Raw genomic sequence first — 10,335 nt, 5'->3', positions numbered from 1 at the left:
GACAAAATTCAAACATTGAGTATATTTTTGGTGCTTTTAAACATGTAAAATGTAAATATAAGGAATGTTTTTAAGTTTAGTGTAAATTACTGGTGTGTAACTCATATAGACCTGCACATTAGCATATCTAGCGCGCTTCATGAAATATTGTTTTTAAAAGCTTTTAATGCATAAATAATTATGAAACTGGAATCACAGAGGCAAAATCTATCATAACAAATTCAATTTTAAAAAAGAGTAAATATTTTACGCAGGTAAATATAATGTATTACTTTTTTTAAGAATCGTAGAGTTTTAACAACAGAAAATATTTTTTTCTTCAAAGGGCAGAACTTTCCCATTTTAGTGCTATCACATAAGTTCTCTTGTTTATTATATAATTATTAATGTCAGTCACAGTAGAAAAGATTTTTTATCATAATGATATTTTTTATTTATGAGAAGGGAAAAGATCCATCGCAATATTATCTTAAAACCAGGGGCTTAATCACTAGTGTAACAGTCATTGCACCTTTCTCTTTATCATCATTTTGACAGCTTTGATGCTTGTACCGTCAATAAACACGGGATACCAAGGCCATGCCCACTCTGCGGTACCGTATGGGCCAGTCAGCTGGGCTTTGTAACAGCTATTGTACCACCATCCCCCTCCACTTCCGTACGTCATGGCACAGTTGTCAGGGAAATTGTCCTGGTCCATGTCTACGGTGGTAAACCTTGATCCATTCAATTGAAACTTTTCTTCAGTAGACATCATGGAGTTTCCTATAATTTTAAACGAAATGCTTTAATATATATTTTATTAATGTTTTGCGATTGGAAGTAAGGTTCTTTTTAAATTTAATTGTTTAAGTAATTTAGTTTGGTTTAACTTCTTTTTATTATTTTTTAAGGAATCAGATATTTTGTCCTTATTCAGAGTAATAAAAACACGAATAAAAAAGGGAAAAAAATAAACACCGATTTTTTCTTATCAAACTCATTAAAATATACATAGAAAGTTCTTATATATAGAGCACGTTGCTTTCAGAAGAAAACCAACAAAATTTCATGCATTTTTTCAGACATTATCTACATGTATAGTTTTTTTCTCAAAACATTATTGCATATCAGTCAAAAAAAGTATCCATGGACTCTGATCCCCCTTCTTATGTTTTAGAGGTCCGTGTTTGATCTGCTCCTAATTTGTATTGTTTCAATGGACTTTTGAGCCTCATAACTGTCCGTTATTTTCATATCTCATTGTATACAGGATTGGTATTGGAGGGTTGCCAAGCCTTTGGACACTAGAAAAAGGCATAAAACTTGACTTTTTTGTTATTATTTGGATTTTTAAAACTCATTAGTCCCCTACCTGTAAAACTGGAGGGGACTAAAGGTTTCCTCCTGTCAGTCTGTCCGTCCGTTAGTCCCTCCATTTATCTGTCAGTCTGTTTTCCGCACTTATTTTTCTTAACGCTTGCAGATATTGAGCGGACTTTTGGTATGTGATTGTTCTTTGATAAGTTACAAATCAATTCTGCATTTCGTTCCACTTTGATGATTTTTTATGGAAGAACGACTTTTAAATTGTTTAAGGGAAACTCAGTTTCCCACTTTGTTTCCCACACTTTTTTCCTAAACGCTTGCTGATATTGGTATGTTTGTTCCTTAATGACTTCCAGATCAAGTTTGCATTTTGTTTCTCTTAAATGCTCATCATGCAAGATAAATATATTGACATGCAAAAAAAGGTGATCGGAAAATTTTCATCAAATAAATTCCGAATTTAACATGCAACCTAGTTATGGCTTTTCATTACAAACTGTGGGTATTCGTTCGAGTTTCTTTTAAAAGTTGCCTGTCGTCATAAATAAGATGTATATCAACATAAATCCAATAATAACATAAGTATGTTTACATATTTTATTTGCTTGTCCACATAAATCAGTTGACTTAATATGATTTGAATCTATCCAAGCACATGCACAATTTCCGGCATCCTAAAAGAAACTGAAAAGCAAACTTATCTGAATGACCGAGTCCATATTTTTCCCGAGCATGGATTCCATCAGAAATTTAAATGACTATTCTTTTTTCCAAGAATCAATTGCATCTACTTCTCCTAATTTGGCAACGCCAAAACTTCGGAGGACAATGCAATCTACTTAAATCTTATCAATACGCAGAGCATTCCAATATCCCTAAAATCTTTTCAGCAACTTAAAATTCATTTATGTTGTATGACGAGATAATTATCGTGCAGGTCGAATTCTGTAGAAAAAGCTTTCATATACAATGAAGAAATGATCAAGCTTACACTCATAGTTCTTTTTCTAAAGAGGAAATTCTTCAAAATCATACGCCCGTTTTAAATATTTTTATATTTACAGCAATCAAATTGAATTTTATTTACCACAACTTTTCTGGATTCCTTAACTACATAAAAATCCTAACAAACAAAGATGCATAGCAGTTTCTAGTAATTAATTTTTTACAAAGCCTCTTTACTCCTCACCAAACAGCAATGAAGGAGTAACTTTAGGAGTACTTTTTAACACAATATTTGAGAAGTGGTGTTAATCAGATGTGGATATTAAAAAACTCCAAGGAACTTTATATAAAAAAAAAATTAAAATGAATTTTTTTTTTATAAAATCAATAGCATCAAAACATGCTCTACACTTTTAACAATCATTCCCCACGATAATTTTTGACATCATAGACAACTGATATTCAATAAAGAGGGAACTCGTAAATGTAACATAACTTGTCACTGGTCATCTGCAACATTATTTTTAAAAATGCATTCTGATTCTACACTCAAGTACTACAAAGATATTATAAAAACGATGCTTGAGTTTCTGATTGACAAAAAAAATGGGGGGGGGGGAACGATCAGGTTTTCCAACAATCTGTTGAAATTCCCATGGGTAGCAAATGCATCCCATTATTACCATACTTTTTTGTATTTATATGAGGCAGAATGTATTCAAAAACTTCTACATGAAAAGAATGTTTCGTTCTGTAGCTTTCTATTCGACATTTAGATACAGTATATCAAGCATGCTTTATCAATCAACATTGTTCATTTTCATCCATGTGTTGACTCGATATATCCCTTTGAATCAAAAATAAAAGATACCAAACAGTCTAACATATTTTGGTATTTTACTTGAGAAAGACATTAATGGCAAACTAACAACTAAACTTTATGAAAAACACGATGACTTCAACTTTTCTATCGTCGACTTCCCTTATTTCTGTAGCAATATACCATTATTATCTGCACATGGAGTATTTCTCTCCCAAAGAGCATGTCTTTTGTACGAACAATTTCTAAAACGAGTCAAGCTATTGCCAAATAATTAAGTTGATTAAGCAAGAGTGTCAACAGTCTTCATTAATGTCAACATTAATGCAAATTCAATTGTCGACAAAGTGACCTTGTTAGCAAATACAATCTATCGTTAAGTCGAATGTTGACTTAACTTTTTCATACAAAATGTTAGGCCATTATTTTCACACTGAAATGGCTTAGGATTTTTCTGTTTACCCTATTGTGACAAGGAGCACAGGATGGGTGTGATCGGCAGCAGTCCACAGGGGAAGCTTACTCCTTCACGGAACCTGATCCAATCTTTGATGTTTGAAGAGGTCCTTGTTTGTATTGTTCTAATGGACTTTCGAGCTTGATTGCTGTTCGTTATCTTTATATTTCAAGAAATGGATAAAAAAAAAAAAACAATATATTTATCAAAGAAGTCCCACAAATATAAATAAATTTGATCCAAATTAATCAATTTTGTAGTCAAGTTTAAAAACTGAATTGTTTTCAAATATTTTTTTTAATGAACAAGGCCAAAGAAAGGAGGTTGGGACAATTTAAGGAATATATTCCTGAATGCATTACTTCTACTTTTCCTGTTCTTTTATTGTAATAAATTACCATGATTACTTACACTCAGGCAACTTACCGAGGTTTCCTACAGCATTGCCGAAGAAAATTCTGAACCCATCCTCTTCATCAGACACAGAGAAATGATCGTACATCTCATAGAAGTTTATGTCATTAGTGTCAGTAATCACTATGTATAACGCAGAGTTGTAGTTTGTCAAAATGTGAATGAGCTGGTTCCCTGCATATATATTGAAAACTATCACTACATGAACATATCATTACAAGTATGATATCATTTCTGAAAGCATGATACCGACATGATATATATGTAATTCATGAATAAAAATTCTCTTTAATTTTCCTTAGCCGGTCAAGTAAATTTGTATTAGTTTAATTATTTATCATTCTCGTCACTGGTACAAAAAATGACCTACCAATCCAGTACTCTGTTGGGGTATTTCCAAAGCCGTTTTTATATGCTTCCCAATTCCTGGCAAAATCCACAGACCCATCCGATCGCTTTACTATTACCTGAATATTATCAAGTTTTAACAAATGAACATGCAAGAGGCAGTTTTTAATCTGAAAGCAGATCTCAGTATATGGGTTCTGAGGATGAGATTTATTTACCAAAATATGCCAAAGAGGTGAAAAATAAGAAACAAGGCTGTGTCAGATTGTATGATTCTAAAAACTAAGAACGATTTATAAATCTTTTAAACACCAATCTTAATAAAGTCGCATTTGAACATTTACAATTTATCATTAAGTCAAATGCTGACTGACGTTTTTCGTACTAATTGTTAGGCAATTATTTACACACTAAATTGTCGACGGATTTTTCCGCTATTTCCAGGTCATGACAAGGAACGCACGGCGGGTGTGACCGGTCGGCATGGGGTGCTCACTCCTCATGGCACCTGATCCCACCTCTGATGTTTTAGAGGTCCGTGTTTGCTCTGCTCCTAAATTTGTATTGTTTAATGGACTTTTGAGCTTAAATACTGTTCGTTATCTATATGTGTTTCATTTAGTAAAGTGTATCTTATCTTTGTTAATACGCTTTCAAATTAAAAAAAATGTAGTGTAGAGAACAATATTGGTTCTATTATGAACTTCGATAATGTTCATAAACTTACAGACTTTTTATTGCGTAAATTAGGCTTTCTGTGCATATTAGTCCTACATTGAAAAGCAATAAAGAATTGGTTGAAATCACCATATATTATACACTGTACCCTATTCTTAAGTGGTACTGATTCCTTAAAGACATTATAAGAATTATATTTAACTGTAAAAGTATTTTTATCCACCAGGTTATAATTCCACGTAATCAGAATTTTTGTTCAATTCGCGGGGAGAAAATAATTATGCGGAATTCTTAGAATTCTACCAACAGCCTTAAATATTATTTAATTATTCTTTCGCGAGTTTTCATGGAAATTTGTATGACCTTGTGCAATGTGTAAATTGATACCAGATGGTAAAAAGTACTTCTACAGTATAACTTTTCCCTGTTTTTTTTTTTAATTCTTTATTCGTACAGTCCAGCCTCCATCTTCCGTATCCATGTCACAGTCCACCTGAACAGCCGTGTGTCCAATAGGGTGTATAGTGTAAATTCCGGACAATGTAGCTCCTTTGGTAAGATACCAGTCTTGGCAGTCAATGGATATAGGTCCTGCAGTTAGAAATTGTTAAATAAGCTTGGTAGTTCAATTCTAACCTGGCTTCGGGGCCACCAACGCTGAGATTTTCTCAAATCTGAGATTTCTCAGAAAATTTGAGTTTTTCTCACCGAACTGTGCCACCAATCAAATATTTTCTCAAACTAAGACTTATCTTTTGAGTTTTTTCTCAAATCTGAGATTTTTCTAAAATATGCGTGCCACCAGCGTTTTTTCCGACTCAGCTGGGAAAAAAATCTGAGATTCCTCAGAAAATCTTGAGATTGGTACCTAGTAGTCTCAAACAAAATCTCACAGAATTATTTTATGGTTAAATGGTCGCAAATGTTTTGACAGTGCACACTTTAATCCATGAATACACGAAATTAACGTGCAATCATGAAAAGCATGTCAATTTCTTCCAAAACTAGATCATCCTGTGATATGCCGTATTTACGAAGGGGGGGGGGGGGGATTACACACGTAAAATAAATTCTTATGATATTGTTCATGCATTGAAACGATGCACTGGAAACTTTACAAGGAAAAAAAAGAGAAAACGAAAAAGAAAGAATAATAGCAATATTCTAGTTGCATAAATTATACGTCATAACATGTATGCTATCTTCAATTAAATTCATCTATTTGCTATTTGTGGCGTGGTGAATACTAAATCACAATTTTCATGTAAATCAGAAAATGACATATGGCTGGATAAAATATTAAACCTCCACGGTCCCTTCTTAGTTCTTTCTTCGGTAGTTTTGTTATTTTTTTTATTTGTACAAAATATCTATTTGTAAATTATACGAAAATATTAAAAGAATTTCATGTACAAGTATTTCTATGCTTTCGAAATAATTCATAAATCACCATTTATTAATCACTGATGATAACAGTCTTTTTAATTTGATTCTTAATTAAATCTATAAAATTCTTTATTGAGAATTACTTGGGATCTACTTTATTCTCACAATACTTTCCACACAAAAATCCTTGACCGTTCATATATATTATTTATAAGAATAAGCCTGACTTATGACCATTCGAAAGTACATGTTAAAATCACGACAAGTATAATCTTTAAAAAAATTACATTTTGAAAAAAGCATGGTCCTTAGTTTCAAATATTACATGAACACGCCATGAAACTTTTATTTACAATATATGACAATAGGAATTATTCAGTTAATCGTCACTTCATTCCCAGTGTAACATAGGCCTATCTAAAAAGAAGAATATTTTTCTGTGACATTTTCTAACAGGTGATCGTAGTAAGTAGCCTCTTCTCTGTTTCTCTGACATTTTCTAACAAGGGATCGTGCAAAATGCATGCCGGCGATATTTTATTTAACCTCGTCCACAAACATGTCCGTATAGTTCAGGTTTTTCTTTCTTCGGGAGAAGGGGGAGGACCTGAAATTATCTGACAATTAAACACTCGTATCGAAATTTTCTTGATAAATTGGGATCATGTAAAACCAAGCATACAAGTATGTTACCCGCCCCTGGACATGTTTTCTGTCGCAACAACTTATGCACAAAATTTACGAAACACTCAAAAAATTATGATGTAAGAAAATTAGCTCTATATCGAGCATTTGATCGGCTAGAAAAAAAAATCAATGTTTATTTCTTAACACCGATTTGGCAGTATTTAAATCATTATTTCGGCGGTAAAATTAATTTTCTTTTGATCGCTTAAAATGATTTTTTTTTTTTTTTTTTTTTTTTTTTTTTTTGTAAAAAAAATCTAAATAGGGACAAAATGTACCTTTACCTAAAATATTTTTGCCATGTAGAATAAAATGCAATAGATACATATCTGACATTTTACAAAATAAAATTAAAGAAAGAAAAATGTGTCATCGGCCTGTCAATACATGTATATTCTTGATCCGCCTATCTACTTTCTGTAAGCTTTCGAAACGTAACGTCACAATGGCGGAAGTGACGCCTCGGTGTATATTTTTGTGTGTTTATGTCGACAGACGAGCCAAGACCATAAAGTTTGGATATTTTTTGTGTTATTCTTCTGTAGGGATTATTTAACGGGGCCTCGGTGAATATTTATTGTCGCAAAGATCGTAATGGAATGCGTTGCGTGAATGACTCGAAACAGCAAATAAAAGACGGTGGAAGTGGAGAATGTGTATTTTCTTGATTATACACCAAAATATTGCATAAACAACTAACGGAAAGGTAAATTCTATCATTGATTTAACAATTTCGTGCGTTATAAGAAAAAAGGTCGCATATAACAAGGAGAATAAGTCTAAAATTTTTCTCAAATCTCAGCTTACGTGAGACACCTCTCAGAAATGTTGGTGGCACAGTGGTTTAGGAAAATCTCAGCTGAGGCAGAAATCTAAGATTTGAGGTTGAGATTTGACCTGAGATTTTTATATGTTGGTGGCCCCGAAGCCTGTATCCAAAATGATCATCATGTTGAGTTTTATGAAAATGTAGATATAAATTGCGTTTCGGTAGTTAATTGCAACTAATTCTTAAGAACTGGTAGATATCAAGAAGTACCTTGAAGATGTCTATTTTAGTACATGTATTAGTAAAGTCCAATGTTTTAATTATTATCCACTAAATTCTTAAAGTAATTAATAAAATGACGAATGTTTATTTCTTCAAAGTACATGTAGGTTGCTAAACCTTACGTGAAATGTGACAGATGACAAAACGAAATTCTTAATTCAAATCATATGTGTACGTAAAGAAATAAGAACATCCTTTTGCTCATTTTTTATAATATTTCATTTTTTCCAAACTCAAAAATGTAAAAACGATTTATTTTCCCCACCTTTTTCCTTACGATAATACCGCCATCCTGTTTCAGATCTTGATAGAGAAGTATTTATACAATCCTCATGAAGACGACAGATATTGTGTTCGTTGTATCCAAAGCACATACAATTTCCTACACAATAATGGGAGCACATGATTGCAGATTTAGCAGAAATGTTTTTCAGAAAACCACTATCATCAATTTTGTCATTCATCTGTTGTACAACTTTATACTGTGTAGATACTATTACTGACGCTACGACTACTAGGTTTATCACAGAAAGAAGTATAAATCCGCTGGAAGTGGTGAGAAGTATAATTGTTGCCATTTTACTGGAATGAAAAAATATTCAAACACAAAGAGACCAAGTGAAATGCGGGCAAGAGAAACTCACGAGAACAGCCTCTATACTATACAGAGGGATTGATCATTTTTATTGATACAGTCATGTTAAGTATTGAAGACGTACATTTACTCCTATATCTCCACTGCTAATAAATCTATATATCATATATTTAGATATAATTTGTATGCCCCCCCCTTTGAAATGATTGGGATATAAACTGGTACCTCTTGATTTTTCCCAGTTTTTAACAATTAGTTTTAGTTAACAATCGAGATCTAGTTTACATACATTTTTCGTCTATTTCTACCTTAGGATCATATACTGGTAGTGCAATCTCCTTCCGTCCGTCATTCCATCATTCTTTTACTTTCAACCGTCCTTGTAGATAATGAACTGATTTTTGGTACGTTTCTTTTGTTGAAGACTTACAGATCGAATTCGAGTTTCAATTTCATTGACCAATTTTTACGAAAGCTATTTTAGACTTTGAAAATTTCTATTTATTCATTGTTTTCCTGACATTTATTTTTGCTGGGTGTGCTTAATTTGAGGTGTGTGTCTTTATATGGATGATTTACGGATCAAATTTTAGCTTAAAATCCATTAAATCTTTTTTTTCCAATTGCCCTTAAAATTTAAACTTTTTTTATAATTCACAGTTTTAAGACTAATTTATTATGTGCTTGTAGATATATGCAATGAGTTGAATTTCATGCTGATTGACCTAGTTCACGGACGTGTAGACTTAAAGAATGGAAAATTATTCACTGTTCTCTGGACTTCTTTTTACGGAGTTTATAGTTGATAGCCATGTTCACGCTGATAAAGTATGCTCCGATATTGACAAGTAATCAAGAAAAAAGCAGATATTTTTTTTTTTCATTTCCATTTGACTTGTATTTTTTATATTGCACTTTCAAATATTTAAAACGTTCATGTCTTCGGGGGAATTTATGTCTACATGTAACTGATACATCTATACCCATGTAGCCCCCCCCCCCTCCAAAAAAAAAAGATTTTATTTCAAATCATTTTCTAGATTTTCTTTCTTTGTAAATATGTTTATTCAGCAACTATGTTATAACCTAAGCAAATTCTCAGATTGACTTATTTTTTTTTAAACATTGAGTGAGATTATAAACGTCAAATATTCATGGCGTCCCTCAAAGAATAAAAATACTCTTTATGGTATAGAAGTGCATGTATATACTTCAAACAATTCATTTAACGATTTCTTTTCTTTGAAATAGAATTAATCCGATTTATTTATTCATTTACGATTTATTTTATATAAAATAAACATTTAGATTCGAATCTGCAAAGTAAAATGAATTAAGAGATTGAAATTCAACATTGTGTACATTCGCTGATAAAAGCAAGAAAAACGATTCATGCAACAAAATAGATCCAAGTAATACAAAAAAGAAGAGAGAAAATTAATGAAATATTGCTAGGAAATAAATCGGATGTACAAGAAGCAATTTATTTTTGTAAGAAATAGCAAATTGATTTTTAGGGCTGAGCTCCATTCAAGAAGAAAATCTAGATTTTAAAGATTTCTTTCGTTTATTGTGATTTCAGGATACACAAAAGAACTAAAATAGATCCAAGATGAAAAAAAAATTCGATCTCTCTTATCTCTCAG

The 10,335-nt window shown here is 32.1% G+C and overlaps 1 protein-coding gene across 1 annotated transcript; it reads right to left on the bottom strand.

Moving 5' to 3' along the window:
- Positions 1–502: 502 nt before the first annotated feature.
- On the bottom strand, positions 503–9,502 carry LOC133187002 (ficolin-2-like). Its single transcript, XM_061322378.1, has 5 exons — positions 9,481–9,502; positions 5,425–5,561; positions 4,315–4,411; positions 3,957–4,118; positions 503–765 (listed from the first exon to the last, which is right to left on the bottom strand). The coding sequence occupies exons 1-5, from the start codon at positions 9,500–9,502 to the stop codon at positions 503–505; spliced, it is 681 nt and encodes a 226-aa protein (XP_061178362.1).
- Between the last annotated feature and the right edge of the window lie 833 nt (positions 9,503–10,335).

Source organism: Saccostrea echinata, unplaced genomic scaffold, assembly GCF_033153115.1.
Source record: "Saccostrea echinata isolate AGI-Se365-2 ecotype Australia unplaced genomic scaffold, CSIRO_AGI_Sech_v1 ptg000014l, whole genome shotgun sequence".
Taxonomy (NCBI): Eukaryota; Metazoa; Mollusca; class Bivalvia; order Ostreida; family Ostreidae; genus Saccostrea; species Saccostrea echinata.
Note: the sequence above shows the minus strand (reverse complement) of the source record. Positions and strands in the feature narration are given on the sequence as shown.

What these genes read in the sequence shown, in the direction of transcription:
- LOC133187002 (XM_061322378.1), bottom strand. Translation starts at nt 9,502, where the DNA reads ATGGCTATCAACTATAAACTCC. An exon ending in GGCTATCAACTATAAACTCC is followed by an intron (nt 5,562 to 9,480) that starts GTAAAAAGAAGT and finishes TTCTAACTGCAG; the next exon opens with GACCTATATCCATTGACTGC. An exon ending in CGGAAGATGGAGGCTGGACT is followed by an intron (nt 4,412 to 5,424) that starts GTACGAATAAAG and finishes GATAATATTCAG; the next exon opens with GTAATAGTAAAGCGATCGGA.